This window comes from Salvelinus alpinus, chromosome 11 (assembly GCF_045679555.1).
Source record: "Salvelinus alpinus chromosome 11, SLU_Salpinus.1, whole genome shotgun sequence".
In the NCBI taxonomy this organism is placed as follows: Eukaryota; Metazoa; Chordata; class Actinopteri; order Salmoniformes; family Salmonidae; genus Salvelinus; species Salvelinus alpinus.
The window spans coordinates 40,189,351-40,206,703 of NC_092096.1; the positions used below are offsets into that span (position 1 = coordinate 40,189,351).

A 17,353-nucleotide genomic window follows, 5' to 3' on the forward strand; every position below is an offset into this window, starting at 1 on the left:
TGTTTGGCCATAATGACCATCGTTATGTGTGGAGGAAAAAGGGGGAGGCTTGCAAGCCGAAGAACACCATCCCAACCGTGAAGCACGGGGGTGGCAGCATCATGTTGTGGGGGTGCTTTTCTGCAGGGGGGACTGGTGCACTTCACAAAATAGATGGCATCAATAGGAAGGAAAATTATGTGGATATATTGAAGCAACATCTCAAGACCTCAGTCAGGAAGTTAAAGCTTGGTCGCAAATGTGTCTTCCAAATGGACAATGACCCCAAGCATACTTCCAAAGTTGTGGCAAAATGGCTAAAGGACAACAAAGTCAAGGTATTGGAGTGGCCATCACAAAGCCCTGATCTCAATCCCATAGAAGATTTGTGGGCAGAACTGAAAAAGCGTGTTTGAGCAAGGAGGCCTACAAACCTGACTCAATTACACCAGCTCTGTCTGGAGGAATGGGCCAAAATTCACCCAACTTATTGTGGGAAGCTTGTGGAAGGCTACCTGAAACGTTTGACCCAAGTTAAACTATTTAAAGGCAATGCTACCAAATACTAATTGAGTGTATGTAAACTTCTGACCCACTGGGAATGTGATGAAAGAAATAAAAGCTGAAATAAATAATTATATCTACTATTCTACTATTATTTTGACATTTCACATTCTTAAAATAAAGTGGTGATCCTAACTGACCTTAAACAGAGAAGGTTAACAGAGATTAAATGTCAGAATTGTGAAAAACTGAGTTTAAATGTATTTGGCTAAGGTTTATGTAAACTTCTGACTCAACTGTACCTGCATAGACGCGGTTCAAAGCGAATGACATAGTCTACATTTAAAATACATACATTTAACATGGAGGGGCTTCAAACAGGCCAACACAGCAGGGAAGTACTCAGAGGACATAGTGGCTGTTCTGGAAACATTTGAAAAACCTCAGTTGTTCAAAGCTGTTCTGTGGTCCTACAGGTTCAAAGTAAACTTAGATATGGAAGCACTGGAATGCCACAGATGAAGTTACAATAATATTCACCTTCATTTGTAACTCCACTCTATTCCACCCCCACAACCTGGCTCTACCCTGCTTCTCCTGTCTTATAAATACAATTATTAATCTCAATCTATTGATTAGATACCATGTCGTATTATTACAGTGAGAAATGTAATAACACCACAATGCTATAGAACCTGTCAGACACATGAGCCGCACACCACTAGAGATATAACATTTAACTAACAGGAAGTGTGTGCTGTGTGGAACCTATTTAATGCCCATCTTATATTTTACAGTCGGCTTGTTTTTCCTTTGCCTTAGAAACTCTCGGTCACACTAAGCCCTTAGTGTGACCGAGAGTGTGGTTTGGGGTAGAGTCCCCTGGGTCCCCTGGGTCCCCTGGGTGGTTGGCGTGAGTTTTCTTCTCTCTGTTTTGAGTAATTACTGGGCATTGATGATTTAGTCGATGAGGGGTTCCAGAGCTACGGTTCCATTAGCCTCCTATAGACCACAGCCATCAGTTAGCATTCACTGTGTGATGTCTGCTAATGGTCTCGCTACACTCTTCTCACAGTCTGGCAGAATGATTTGAGGGATTACTATGAGTGACAGGGCTCGCTACAGAGCTCGCTACAGATATTAGAAAGACATATTGAACTTGCACGTTGGAGATATTGTTCTTGGTGTTTTTAATGTCTCTCTTTGTTCCTTTCAAAAGTGGGAATAAAGAGTATACACAGGGTATTTCTTGAAGAAACTTTTCGAAGAAACTTTTCCTTGTTCAAACTAATAATTCAGAGATATTGCGGTAGTTCTTTGCAATTCTTTGTTAACTCAAATCATACTGGAGACTGCCCAATGGGCACAGCATGTCATTCCAACGTGGATAATTGGGTAATATTTGGTTGACACGTCGATCAAAGACATTACCACATATATTCACCCACTCAAAAAGACAGCCGAAAGTTAGTTGAATATCCGTTGTGTTATCACGATGCTTTCAACCATCTAAAGGCACAAACAAATTCCAATGCCAAACAATGTCTGATTTGTGATTTATTTATAGAAAAGATGATTGTGTTATCACTGTGCATCGTAACCAAATGACCTGGATTGCAGTTGAGATTGCATTAAAAGTACATGGTGCAAGTGATCAATGTCGTTCGAGATTCTGCACAGATTATTACAGAAATTGTGATCATCTCCACAGACCTGCGACGACCTATCCAGGCTATTTTGAATATGCACGCCTTATATGATTACATAAGAATACATTCATAGTTACAGTAACCTCAATGTGGTCATGGATGTGTTACTCATTTTAAAGTTACATTCGTTTCTAAGATAGCCTTCACTTTAGGCTATTTACTGTATTACAAATGTAATATTGAATTGTGTTTGGTTGTCAACGCAATCAAATATCAACATTATCTTCTGCTTGGATAGTTCCATTTGTGCCACTAACTTAGTCTGGCTTTAATTCCAGTTTGTCTAAGTCAATGAATAGAACAAAATATAATCAATCTTTTAAAGCACTTTAAATACAGTTTGTTTTTGATTTCATCTTATTCTTTAAATTTGATTTTGGTTGAGATGGAGACGTGAATCCAACATATCAATGATTAATTTGTAGACAAACTGGAATTAAAGGCAGACTAATTCAGTGGCACAAATGGCATTAGCCAAGCAGAATATGCATCTCCTTCAAATGTTGATATTTGGTTGCGTTGACAACCAAGCACACAATTCAATACCACTAAATATCATTCAATTAGAAATCAACCAGAGCTTGAAACCCTAGGCCTGTTGTATTGTCTAATTTTTGTTGAATTCTGGGTTGAAATAAAGCGATAGCTTTTGATGTCTTTGCAAATCCTATAGCTTGTAGGCCTAAATAGCATCATTTATGAAATAGGAGTGATAAGACTATGGTCACATTTTATTTACTCTGCTAAACCTACCCTTTTGTAATGACTTCGATAGCAACAGTGAATCTATTTTGTTTTTTTAAGTGGACATCTCTAAGAAATCATTCTCACGATAGCACATTGGTAATAGTCAGTGACAAATATCATAGCTGGGCTTGGTTAAAACCCTGGATGGGAGACCAAAGGGTAGCTGTAGATAGATTAATTCTCTAGTAGGAGCCAGGAGGTGCTGCCCAGCCTATAGTTTTTCTTCTTCTGATAGTGTGTATAACGTTGAAGATCTGACATTGTTTTAAAAGTACAAATGCAAGGTTTATATACAAGGTTTCCATATGTTGAAATGTGGTTACCATAAGGACATAATCCTGTTGTAGAAATGTCTCCCTCAAAACAACAGTTAATGACTTTTTTCAAATCCAATGTATTTTCCACGTATATTCCACGTCACAATATGTTGACAAATTACATTGAAACAACGTTGATTCCACCAGTTTGTGCCCTGTGGATGGACATGTGGTGTTGCTATGTTTCAGAGTCCAGTGTACCGTAACTCGACAGGTTAGAGAGGGACAGGTGTGGTATTGAAAACTAGTGTGACCTGACAGCAATGTGTTACCATAGTGTCCAGGCGAAGTTGAGACAGAAGGACTCACCTGTCCACACTGATGGCACATAGGTTGAGGATGGAGGCCGTGCACAGCATGACGTCCATGGTCATCAGAGCATCACAGATGTATGTGCTCAGGGTCCAGATACCACCCAGGAACTGGGACACACAGCAACAACAACAACAACAACACATGGTTAACAAGTTGTCAGTCCTGTCAGCGGTGGACTTTAAACTACGAAGAGACAGACAGGGCAGGTAATTGAGCAAAACGACATGTATTTGGGTATGTGTATGTGTTTCTTAAATTTAAGAGGTCATGAAGGGAAAGTCAACTTACACACACGCACACACATACACACATAAATACACACATAAATACACACACACACACACACACACACACACACACACACACACACACACACACACACACACACACACACACACACACACACACACACACACACACACACACACACACACACACACACACACACACACACACACACATACACACATACACACACACTCTCCGCTCCTCCCTCACCTCAGAGTAGACGTAGAGGGGCAGCACCAGTACAGCCAGCAGTAGGTCGGCCACAGACAGGCTGATGATGAAGTAGTTGGTGGCAGTCTTCAGGGAGCGCTCAGTGAGCACGCTCAGACACACAAGTACGTTGCCCAGGATGATGATCAGGATGAGGGGCACGCCCAGCACCAGGGCAAAGTAATTGTAATCATACTCTTCCCTCTGGCCCAGGACCACCAGCCCTCCCTCAGTCAGACCCTCTGGGGTGGCATTGCTGCTGGGTGACGTCGTCACGTTGACCATGTCGATTATGGAGGCCCCGGGCTGCACTGTCGCTCTGAAGTTAACATCTAGGGAGGAGGCGAGAGGAGAGTGTTTACTGTGGAGTGTGTGTGTGCCTTCAGTAAGTATTCACACCCCTTGACTTTTTTCACATTTTGTTGTGTTACAAAGTGGGATTAAAATTGATTTAATTGTATTTTTTTATCATCAATCTATACAAAATACTCTGTAATGTCAAAGTAGAAAGAAAAATGTGAACATTTATTAAACATTTAGGAAAAATAAAACACAAATATATCTCAATTATATAAGTATTCAACACCCTGAGTCAACACTGTACATGTTAGAAACACCTTTTGGCAGCGATTACAGTTGTGAATCTTTGGGTCTCATTTGGGTCTCATCAAGTCTCTAAGAGCTTTTCACACCTGAATTGTACAATATTTGGCAATTATATATATATTTTTTATTCTTCAAGCTCTGTCAAGTTAGTTGTTGATCATCATTTGGGGCGGCATGTAACCTAGTGGTTAGCATATTGGGACAGTAACTTAAAGGTTTCTGGATCGAATCACCGAGATGACAAGGTAAAAATCTGCTGTTCGGCCCCTGAACAAGGTAGTTAACCCACTGTTCCCCGGTAGGCTGTCATTGTAAAATAAGAATTTGTTCTTAACTGACTTGCCTAGTTCAATAAATAAATAAAATAAAATTGCTAGACAGCCGTTTCCAAGTCTTGCTATAGATTTTCAAGTTGATTTAAGTCAAAACTGTAACTAGCAGTTAGCAAACTCCATTGTAGATTTGGCCTTATTGTCTTGCTGAAAGGTGAATTCCTCTTCCAGTGTCTGTTGGAAAGCAGACTGAGCCAGGTTTTCCTCTAGGATTTTGGCTGTTCCTTGCTGTGTTACATTTATTTTTATCCCAAAAAACTCTATAGTCCTTGCCAATGACAAGCATACCCATAACATGATGCAGCCACCACCATGCTTGAAAATACAAAGACTTCTAATCGGTGATGTGTTGTGTTGGATTTGCCCCCAAAATAATACTTTATATTCAGGACAAAAAGTCAATATCTTTGCCACATTTTTTTGCAGTATTACTAAAGTGCCTTTTTCCACACGTTAATATTTTAGAATATTTGTTATTCTGTACAGCCTTCTTTCTTTTCACTCTGCCATTTAGGTTAGTGTTGTGGAGTAACTAATCCATCCTCAGTTTTCTCATATCACAACCATTGAACTCTGAAACTGTTTTAAAATCACCATTGGCCTCATGGTGAAATCCCAGAGTGGTTTCCTTCCTCTCCAGCAACTGAGTTAGGAAGGACGCTTGTATCTTTGTAGTGACAGGGTGTATTGATACACCATCTAAAGCATAATTAATAACTTCACCATGCTCAAAGGGATATTCAATGTCTGTTTATTTTTTTAATTTTTAACCATCAACCAATAGGTGCCCTTCTTTGCGAGGCATTGGGAAACCTCCCTGGTCTTTGTGGTTGAATATGTGTTTGAAATTCACTGCTCGACTGAGGGACGTTACAGATACTTGTATGTGTGGGGTACAGAGATGAGGTAGTCATTCAAAATCACGTTAAACACTATTATTACACACAGAGTGTGGCCATGTAACTTATCACGTGACTTGTTAAGCACATTTGTACTCCTGAACTTATTTAGGCTTGCCATAGCAAATGGGTTAAATACTTATTGACTCAACGCATTTCAGCTTATCGTTTTTTATTAATTTGTAAACATTTCTTACAACATAATTCCACTTTGACATTATGGGGTATTGTGTGTAGGCCAGTGACACAAAATCTCAATGTAAAACATTTTACATTCAGGCTGTAACACGACAAAATGTGGAAAAAGTCAAGGGGTGTGAATACTTTCAGAAGGCAAATGACTAGGCAACAGGACAGATAATAGACTGTAGCAGCAGCGTATGTGGTGAGTGTAAAAGTGTGTGTGTGTGGTGTCAGTATGGATGTGTGCGAGTGTTATGTGTGTGTGGGCGTATTTAGTGTGTGTGGGGTGGGGTGTCAGTGTAAGTATGTGTGAATGTGTGGGTAGAGTCTAGTGTGGGTGCGTAGAGTCAGTGCAAGAGAACTAGTGCAAAAAAGGGTCTTTGCAGGTAGTCCGGGTAGCCATTTGATTAGCTATTTAGCAATCTTGTTTAGTAGTCTTGTGGGTAGAAGCTGTTCATGGTCCTGTTGGTTCCAGACTTGCTGCACTGGTACTGCTTGCCGTGAGGTAGCAGAGAGAACAGTCTATGGCTTGGGTGGCTGGAGTCTTTGACAATTATTTGGGCCTTTCTCTGACACCCCCTGGTATAGAAGTCCTGGATGGCAGAGAGCTCGGCCCCAGTGATGTACTGGGCAGCTTGTGGTCGGGTGCCTTGCAGTTGCCGTACCAAGCGGTGATGCAGCCAGTCTACAGGGAGGAGGTGAGGGCCCTCGGAGTGTGGTGTCAGGAAAATAACCTCACACTCAACGTCAACAAAACAAAGGAGATGATTGTGGACTTCAGGAAACAGCAGAGGGAGCACCCCCCTATCCACATCGACGGGACAGTAGTGGAGAGGGTAGTAAGTTTTAAGTTCCTCGGCGTACACATCACGGACAAACTGAATTGGTCCACCCACACAGACAGCGTTGTGAAGAAGGCGCAGCAGCGCCTCTTCAACCTCAGGAGGCTGAAGAAATTCGGCTTGTCACCAAAAGCACTCACAAACTTCTACAGATGCACAATCGAGAGCATCCTGTCAGGCTGTATCACCGCCTGGTACGGCAACTGCTCCGCCCACAACCAGAAGGCTCTCCAGAGGGTAGTGAGGTCTGCACAACGCATCACTGGGGGCAAACTACCTGCCCTCCAGGACACTTACACCACCCAATGTCACAGGAAGGCCATAAAGATCATCAAGGACAACAACCACCCGAGCCACTGCCTGTTCACCCCGCTATCATCCAGAAGGCGAGGTCAGTACAGGTGCATCAAAGCAGGGACCGAGAGACTGAAAAACAGCTTCTATCTCAAGGCCATCAGACTGTAAAACAGCCACCACTAACATTGAGTGGCTGCTGCCAACATACTGACTCAACTCCAGCTCACTTTAATAATGGAAATTGATGGGAATTGATCAAAAATGTATCACTAGCCACTTTAAACAATGCCACTTAATATAATGTATATGTATATACTGTACTCTATATCATCTACTGCATCTTGCCATCTTCATGTAATACATGTATCACTAGCCACTTTAAACTATGCCACTTTTATGTTTACATACCCTACATTACTCATCTCATATGTATATACTGTACTCGATACCATCTACTGCATCTTGCCTATGCCGTTCTGTACCATCACTTATTCATTTATCCCTTTACACTTGTGTGTATAAGGTAGTAGTTGTGGAGTTGTTAGGTTAGATTACTCGTTGGTTATTACTGCATTGTCAGAACTAGAAGCACAAGCATTTCGCTACACTCGCATTAACATCTGCTAACCATGTGTATGTGACAAATAAAATTTGATTTGATTTGAAGATGCTCTCAATGGTGCAGCTGTGGAGCTTTTGAGGATCTGAGGGTCTATGCCAAATCTGTTTGGCCTACTGAGGGGGAAGAGGTCCTGTTGTGCCCTCTTCACAACTGTGTGGGTGTGTGTGACCATGTTCATTCTTTAGTGCTCGCCCCTTTATTTCCTGTATTCCACGGTCAGCTCCTTTGTCTTGCTGATGTTAAGGGAGAGGTTGTTGTCCTGGCACCACACTGCCAGGTCTCTGACCTCCTCTTTTTTGGCTGCCTCATTGTCATCAGTCCTTCCACCATTGTGTCAACAGCAAACTTGATGATGAGGTGGGAGTCTTGCACGGCCAAGCAGTCGTGGGTGAACAGGGACTACAGGAGGGGACTAAGCACACACCCCTGAGGGGCCATCGTGTTGCTGGTCAGAGTGGCGGATGTGTTGTAACATTTCAGTGAAGACACTTGCCAGCTGATCAGCGCATGCTCTGAGTACGCATCCGGGTATTACGTCTGGCCCCGTGGCCTTGCTAATGTTAACCTGTTTATTGGTCTTACCCACATGTAATCTGTGATAGTGTGCAAGTCCTGCCACATCTGTCGAGCGTCAGAGCTGCCGTAGTACGATTCGATCTTAGTCCTGTATTGACGTTTTGCCTGTTTGATGGCTCGTGAGAGAGGGAGCGTGCATGTGTGTGTGTGCTTCAATACAGAGGGAAGTGTGTAATCACATCACTCCCTCACAACCCTGACAGATGTTCATACCTTGATGAAGTGAGGCCGGGAGAGGCGCAGAGTGTGATGTGTGTCCTGACCACTGATTCTAGACACAGTGTGTTTAGCGTGTGTGTGTCAGCCAACTGCTTCCCCTCGCTGAGACCCGTGACAGCCATGTTTTTATAGAGATGACTCTTCAGTCGTGCTCATCTCCCTGAGTGACATCACAGATCACACCTGCCAGGGAAGAGGAAGAGGTGGGATGTAAAAAAGAAAAACACATTTTCTTTAACCCGCTTCTGCTGCAACTAAGTAGCCCAAAGTGACCTCTGCTATTTTTCATCCAAAGTGGTGGTACAGTAGGCATCTGTGTTTTTACATCAGTGCGGATTAAAGGAAAACTCCACCCAGAAACTGTTGGTGTTTGTTTCATTAGTCTATTGTTGATATATTCCCAAAATGTTTTGCATGTCAGCAATCAAGTTTTCAAGATATGTAGCTTTCAAAATACAGAAATCTGGCCCGTTTGATGAGGAAAGCTTATTACTATTCCCTCTTTCGTGTCATATTTTTAACTCTAGCTATAATTCAGGTGTCATCATATGCAGCCTCCCTCCCTGTCTTATTGTTGTTTTGCATGTGTTTCTGAAACACACATCTTGTTTTACCACAGTCTCCCCACTGAGCGTGCGCCAGATCAGCGCAGTTTTTCCTGTGATATGGAACTGTCTTTTTCTCCGCGGCAACAGGTGAGGGTTGCCATGACACCCATGAGAGCTCGCACAAGCTACAAAAAGACCCACTCGAACTGTTCCAGCTCATTTCACTTGTATAGATGAGATATGAAAGCAGTGGTTTTTGTTTATCCAATTTTGGAGTGGTTTGGTCTAGTTTTGATTTACCTTTGTTGAGTTGCCAACTAATGTGACTTGAACGTGAAATCAACAAACAATGTCCAATGTCATTAGATTTAGGTGAGAAGTTGGGTGAAAAAAGCATGAAATTCCCTTACGTTAATTACTTTTTGCAAATTCAATCAGTTTTCCACGTTGATTCAAAGTCATTACATTTTTATTTTTTTTATGATGTGGGAAAAAACATTGATTCAAACCGTTTTTGCCCAATAGGTTGACACATTATGTACAAACAGAGTTTGTCATGTTCTGTGTGCCTATGGTTCTGGTCCAAAAAGTATTTTCTTCTCACATCTGGGCAGTCCAGAGGCATTCATCGGTGATTATATTGATGATGTTCCTTTCACAGCGATCTCTTCCTGATAATAGCCACAGGTTGCCAAATAGAAGCGTTTGTCACAAGCAGAGACAGATTGCTCTTTTGAATTTGATCTCTGGTGGAAATTTGAATTGTGATCTGGAAGGGTGTCTAAGCTCACTGCTGTGTTTAATATCTCGGTTAAATTCTAAAGAGCAATCCGAACGAAAGCAAACGAACACACACATGCACACGCATGCACACAAGCACATTGCATAGGCCTGCTGTGTAGCAGGTAATTCGTCTGCGTGGTCGTCCCGCCGTAAATGTCAAACCAAGCGGGAGCTTGCAGAATAACAAGAGTGGCTCAAAGGAAAAAAAACAAGAGAGCGAAATAAAGTGGGAGTTATTGAGGTTTATCAGATCAGATGGAATGGACTGAAAAAGCAGAGCAAAGACGTGGATAGCCATCATCACTCAACCCCACATCTCCCCTGGGCAAACCCACTCTGCAGTGCACAAACAACCCACTGGGAAAAAATGTATTGAATCAATGTTGTTTCCACGTCATTTCAACCCCCCCAAATATATGTGATGATGCTGAATCAATGTGGAAAACTGATTAGATTTGGAAAAAGTGATCAACAAAAAGGCATTCCATTTTTTTTTTACCCAACTTTTAACCTAAATTCAATGACTTTGTGACGTTTTTTTATTGATTTCACGTTGAATTCATGTTAGATTGACAACTCAACAAAATGTAAATAAAAACTAGACATTGAACTGATGTCTGTGCCCAGTCGGAAAACCCATTAGTCAAAGCAACTTTCCTCCCTCTCGCTCTGTCTGTCATCTGTGTGTCAGGCTGTCAGAGTTGGGCATTGTTCGGCTCCAATTCCTGTTTAATTGGCCTTGGGATTTCTCTGGAAGTGCCATTACAGCCCAACTGTGATGAATTACCTACCAAAATCCCACTATCAAGGTGAATAGTCTCAGGTGAATATTGTCAGGAGAGCTAGACTTACATGAAAACGCATTACAGTAGCGGCTACTGAGGAACCTATTGGTAGATTTTCACTTCTGCTGCCCTCATTTAAACAGCAAATATTTTAGATAACCATAAAACTGCTTGTTGTGTTACCGTAATTTTGTTACGTTGAATCTCTGCATTCATACCCTGTCAAAAAAAGTTTCACATACATTCTTTTTTAATGTAGGCTAAGTATTGTTTTGTTGCAAGTTTCAAGTATTTCCTTGCAGATACTGTGATTGTGACCGGAAAGGGTTAACTACAGTACCAATGGTACATACTGTAGGAGGTGTGAATGTCTTTCCACTGGCATTGTGTGTATCTGTATTACTGTCTGTGTGAACTTTTAGAGAGAGGTCATACAAGGATACCTATTCTATTCTCTCTCCCAGATATTGTTCAGGGATGCTGTTCGGTGATGCTGATTCTTTTTCTCCCTCTCTGTAAGAAAATACATTACGCAACCACAGCTACTCCCCCACACCTCTGGACAGGCCAACATGATCACCGACACACCTCAACATGAACACGAAACCATTGCAGTCATTTTAGTCAACGGCTCTGATCCATGGTGGATATTCTTCTTAAAAAGGAACAATGGAATGCTGTAATTATATACCTCCACTTTGCACCTTTACATTACATGACAGCCACTGATAAGTGGTGCTCATAGGGCTTAGGTTGATGTTCTGATGCTGTTTGTGGTTTGTTATCAATAATGGATGATGGTGCGTTTCTGCCCAAGCCAGCTTTTTATTCTGCTAGTTGCCAATTATGATGTTAGAGGGGGGCCAGTGCACAGACATACTGTCACCCTGGGCGGGTCAGCAAAACATCCCGTGGGTTGGAGAGTGGAAGGGAATTGTGTGCGGGAGTTGGCGGGTGTGTGTATGTGTGTGTGTGTGTGTGTGTGTGTGTGTGTGGGGGGTAAACATTCAGCAGAGCACCATTAAATCACCCGCCAGCTTTGCCCATAGCACAGAGAGAGGGAGTGAGAGGGGGCAGAGAGAGGAAGAGAGGGCAAGAGAGAAAGAGGGATGGACTGAGACAGAAAGAGGGAAGCGACAGGGTACGGGAGAGGAGGAAAAGAGTGAAAGCAATGAAGAGAGATATATAAGCGAGAAATCGAGCAGCCTAGACAGCAGAACATAGATATACGCCTTATGTTGCTGAATGTCAATTTGTTTTCCTACCGAAGCCTAGCCTGAAACTTTTTCTGGCTGCCAAATTTTGACAGCAGACGCTGCTTATTAAGAAGGTGTTTTTAGCTGTGTCTGAGATATACTTGAACAGGAGACAGCCTGAAACATTTCCTTTTGTCTTGCTTAAATGCCTTTACAAAGATTTTTTACAGCATTTCTGTTCACAGAAGCCATCAGTGCTGGGCCAGAGAGCATGCTGGGACAGACTAGAGACAACAATAGCAGATGGGGCAAGGAGCTGTCGGAATTAGAAAACAGAAACAGACATGCTGGGGTCAGATGTGCGTGCGTGAGTAGTCGATGTGTGTGTTTGCTTGTCTGTGTCTGTGTGTGTCTGTGTGTGTGTGTGTGTGTGTGTGTGTTTGTTGTGTGTGTGCGTACATCCGTGTGGGGGTTAACAGTATGTACAGAAAGATAACAACTGCAAGCCAAGATAACTACCCTTATCCCGGTTTTCACCGTTCCCACCAGTCAGTCCAAATAATGGTTATCCTCTGTTTGCATGCTCTTGTACAGTGTGTTGAACTGTCAATTAGCCAGGCGGGACCACAGGCGACAGCTAACATGGAGACTACATAATGACTATTGGGGGAGGAGGATAGCGTGATTGTCAGCTTGGGTGTTTGTATTGACTCCTGGGACGAGATGTTGTTCCACGCGCTAAGTTTAGTCTGGCACAAAGAAGAAGAAGAATACAACACCATATTTAAAGCATATTTCTGTGGGATAGTTGTTTTATGTTGCAGATGTGTGTACGCGTAATGTGTTAGCTTCCTGTCAACACTAATTAGCTCATATGCGGTTGGAATGGACTTGGAATGGAGTGTGTATGACGTGTGTTTGCCTATGTATGTGCGCATCGCCATACCAGTACCATACCCCCAGGAGTATTGACCTCTATTTGCCCTCTATCCCTCTCTCTCTCTCTCTCGCCCTCCCCGACCCTTTCCCTCCAATATCAATATTTTCCTTTCCTTTCATTGATCCTATCCCTCTTTTTTTTCTCACCCCCTCTCTCTGTGGTCTCTCTCCTATTCCTTTTTTCTGTCTCTCTCTTCCCCTTTCTCTTCTCTCCCACTCTCTCTCTGCTCCACTAGGGATTTCTCTGCTTTCATCCATAGCTGCTGCTCCTGACGTGCTCTGTCGGGCCGTGGCTGACTGAGTGGCCGTTGTCCAGCACCACTCGTCACAGTCCACACCACCACTTGTGCTGCTGCTGCCATTTATCAAACACGTCACCCTTGACGAACAACCCGCTAAAATCAAAACATTTACATCATCAGCCTACTGTGGTGTGATGTCTGCCGGTCAGTATTAGGCTGTCTTTTAGTACTACTGTAGCGGCAACAGCTGGACACGTGTGTCTCTCCGGTCTCCACACACAGACGACGAGCCGGTCGGTATCCTAGAAACGTCCTTTGTCATAACGACGATGATGATCCGGGGCCTCGGATTTAATTTACTTGGCTAATGAGCTGCCTGTCGTTTTGCATGAGGCGAGGAGCCATTTGCATCCTCATGGGTCTGTGAGAGATTTATTGAGAGATGATTTCTCCACGATATATAAATGTCATTTCTCTGTCCATGCCAAATGATGCGGGGCCACAGATGTTGTGAAAGTGTCTGCAACAGGTGGCAAACGCTCAAATAAAACCTAATAGCATAATGTGCAGCATGTATCAGCCAGTCAGTCTGAATACAGGGCATGGTCTGTTTCAGTGGAGGCTGGTGAGGGGAGGACAGCTCATAGTTATGGCCGGAATGGAATTAATGGAATGGTATCAAACACATTGCATAGAAACAATGTGTTTGATATGTGTTTAATACTGTTCCGTTCATTTAATTCCAACCATTACAATGAGCCACCAAACCAGCCACAACAGGTCTGTGTCCCAGTAGCCTCATTATCTCATCTTCCATCCTTCCCTGCTAGCCTACCGATCTGACAGGTCTTCTTGGAGAAAGGTGTAAGCTCTATATATGACTCATAAAATATATATACATATCTGGTTATATTTTCATCTATCAATAGTCGTGAATGGAAGATAGAGTTTGTAAGGGGTATCTGACAGGGAATATCTGTTTGGGAATGTATAGAGCGTGGCTTGATTGAATCTTGACTTGGAGGCTGCATGCATACCAATGATGCCAGAAATAGCATGTAAGTTGGTTGTGCACCTCCCATTGATTCTGAAATGATCGTGTTCATCAAAACGATAGCAAACCAGACGGCGGGCGGGCATATTAGGATGCTCGGTGCTCTAAAACTAACATGTAGCTCGCCTGCCATATGGATTTATAGAGGGCTTAATCTGAGTGTTTCTTAAAGATGTGTCCCAAATGGCACCCTATTCCCTATAAAGTGCAGGACTGGTCAAAAGGAGTGCACTGCATAGGGAATAGGGTGCCATTTGAGATGCAACAACACTTTCTCTACTCTTCCTTCCATGAAGGTTTAAATTGGACAGGGTCGTGGCAGGTGATGGATGATTAACGAATATAAACACATGGTTGTCAAAGGGTGGGTCAGGGAAGTAATTTCACACCTGAGACAGTTAAAGAGAGCAGCACAGTGTGGTGCCTTGGGAAGCTAATAGAAGTTAAAGCTTGTCTAAGGAAGAAAGTTGTTTTATCTTTTGTTTACTGCTCATTAAAGGTGCTGGTGTCGAATTATGTGTAGTTTATGTAACCTGGGTAGTCTTTTCCATTAAAAGCACTGCTGGTTTCCAGGGTGTGCCATCTGTCAGTTTCATTGACTGCTCTATATAGTCTACTGACAGTCTGACAGATAAGAAATTAAATCTTACTTTGTGTTTATCAATATCCCCCCAAAATGCACTGAACTAGCCTCTTTTATGTTTTCATTGCCCTTTAACTGTGTTTTTGCTAACCACCTGTCCTGTCCCATGTTATCGCTCCATATCCATTGCACATGTGCTCACCAGTTGTGGCTGACACAAGGTCTTTATCCTTGTGTTGGAGCCCATCCAGAGCTCACCAGACTGGGCTGGGTGGTGTTTGGTGGTGGCCTGGGTGGTGGAGGGTCCAAATTAAGCCCCCGAAGCCGCTGCGACCAACTGTGCCAACAGCTGCTTACTAGGAAGGGTGGTGGCGTTGGGTTTAGAGAAGATAGCAACGGAGCCAGGACTGTATTAACAAGAGGTTATGATACTGCGTATGCCCTACACGTGGCTGTGCTGTAGTGTGTAGCAGGAGGCAGTAGGAGTACGCCATGGTAGAGTGTTTCAGTAGGGTAGAGTCTCTTGGTTTCTTAGAAATGGAAATACTGAGATATAGTTGGGATGCTGGTCTTTATCACTACTCACACTAATAAAGCACAACTGTTCTATGAATTACGTATCTGCATGGAATGATTCTGTAATTGTCTGGGCAGTACTAAATGAGTAACTGCGGGTTTTCGATGGCTTTAAGGCTCTGTGGTTTCCTTTTGGGCACCATGACACCCTGAGGGGATCTTATCTCACAGACATAATCTGACACTACCCCCCCCCCCCCCATCCCCTCAAGTCTCACTGGTCAGAGGAGGCCAGTAGTGCGCCGTCTTATTGGTCGAAGGCTACATTTATGCACTCTTCACAGAGATGTGTGAGGGTTCAAATAAACAACAGGAATAGAACATCAACAGACCCTGTTAAGGTCGTGCTTTCTGATTACATCCGATCAGAAAGCACGACCACTTAAAGGTAGCACAAAACATGGATGGTCAAGCGAATGGGAATTTGACACCCTAGCTTTTGAAAATTGTTATTCGTTTTAATTTAATGAAGCTGGTGTATTTTGATGTCAAACTCGGCGGTTGATTAGAGATGTTACCATTAAGATGATTAGATTGAGGACAACAAAGTCGTGCACCAGTTCTCTCTGTCTTGATACTAATCATGCCTGATCTGTTTTGATTAAGAAAGTAATTATAGTCATTATAAATTCTCTTTAATATGACAATCTTTGAAATGTTATTTCTTCTGGTATACCAATAGTGTGCTTTTTCTATTTTTAAAACTCAAATTAGTTGTTTATTACTGTAGAACATTTGGATATAACAACCATTTTATGTATAATTATACAGAATCATATCACCATTTTCCAATAACCATTTTCACCATTATATGCAGATCTTTTTATTAAGACTTTTTTTTCATGTTTATATCAATTACACTATTTGGTAATGGTATTAGAGGACTTGAATTTCTAACAAGAGTAGAACATTCCAAAAACACAGAATAAAAAATATAGCACAAAAGGCAAAAAAGGTACTCACATCTACATCAAGCCTTTGACCCCATAAAGTCTATCAATCCTGTTATCACCGTCACTCCGAGGTTCCCAGTCCAAACTATCTCAGTCAGCCCTGATGTTGTCTGCTCCGCTGCTTTCCTTCTCTCAGCTCCACAAAACTGTCCTTCAACAGCTGTTTTCCCCCTCGCTCCGCCACACACTCACACTACTCCATCTCCTCCTGCGCTGCAACTGTATAGAGTTTTACAATTGATGAGCCATCTGTCTGAAGTGAACGTCCATGACTGAGGTGTCAGAGACTTGTCCCCTGCCTTCACATCTATGATATGACACAATGTGACTGAGCCCATATCATCTCCCTTTTCAAAGACTCAGCCACAGAGAGTGTGCTAGAACTCAAACTCTCTCCTCTCACTCTCTAAATGTATCTCTGTCTCGCTCTCTCTTTCTTTCCCTCTCTCTCTATTTGTCTCTCTCTATTTGTCCCTCTCTCTCTTTCTTTTTATCGTCCTCACTTTTGTCCGTCTCTGTACACCTCTCTCCCTCTCTCTCTGGATGCTGAGGGACCATCACTTGCTTAATTAGTCATGATTTGCCTGAAGCCTCTGTGATTGGTTAACAGTTAAAGGCTGCTGTGCACCCCTCGCCGCTTCCTTTACTCTCACAGAACAGCTGCTGCCCTATCACTGGGTCTCGCTATGTTCTGACTCCACCCTTCTCTTACTGCAGCTGCACCTGAATCAGCGCTTCAGGGCTTCATGCCAGCTACAGAAATAGAGCTCGTAGAATAGACATGGTTCTATATTCTATTTGATTTTCCATGGAACCAACCATAGAAAACGAATTACACGTATATCTCAACGAGTCTCACCAATATGACAGCTTAATAGAACTGGCTTTAAGTGTGAGCATTTTAAGTGTGAGTAACACTTGCCTGTCACTCACTCTGATCTACCCTCAGGAGAGTAGTGCGTTTGTACTCAGCTCATTGAAATCAGGATTACTCAACGTTATGGTGATGGGAAAACCAGAGAGTTCTTGAAATCATGTATACAGTTGTA

General features: G+C 42.7%; 1 protein-coding gene across 3 annotated transcripts in view; it reads right to left on the reverse strand.

The window, feature by feature from the left end:
• Positions 1–16,908, reverse strand: part of LOC139534142 (D(4) dopamine receptor-like) — a 28,108-nt gene extending 11,200 nt beyond the window's left edge. Inside the window, exons 1-4 of one of the 3 annotated variants that reach the window (XM_071332963.1) lie at positions 16,315–16,906; positions 8,640–8,828; positions 4,070–4,401; positions 3,566–3,678 (exon numbers count right to left, since the gene is read on the reverse strand). In XM_071332963.1, coding sequence (XP_071189064.1) covers positions 3,566–3,678; positions 4,070–4,354 — 398 coding nt within the window. In that variant the 5' untranslated portion in view covers positions 4,355–4,401; positions 8,640–8,828; positions 16,315–16,906. Of the gene's footprint in view, positions 1–3,565; positions 3,679–4,069; positions 4,402–8,639; positions 8,829–16,314 lie in introns of all 3 variants that reach the window. The other 2 variants (XM_071332965.1, XM_071332964.1) reach the window with 2 other exon arrangements.
• Between the last annotated feature and the right edge of the window lie 445 nt (positions 16,909–17,353).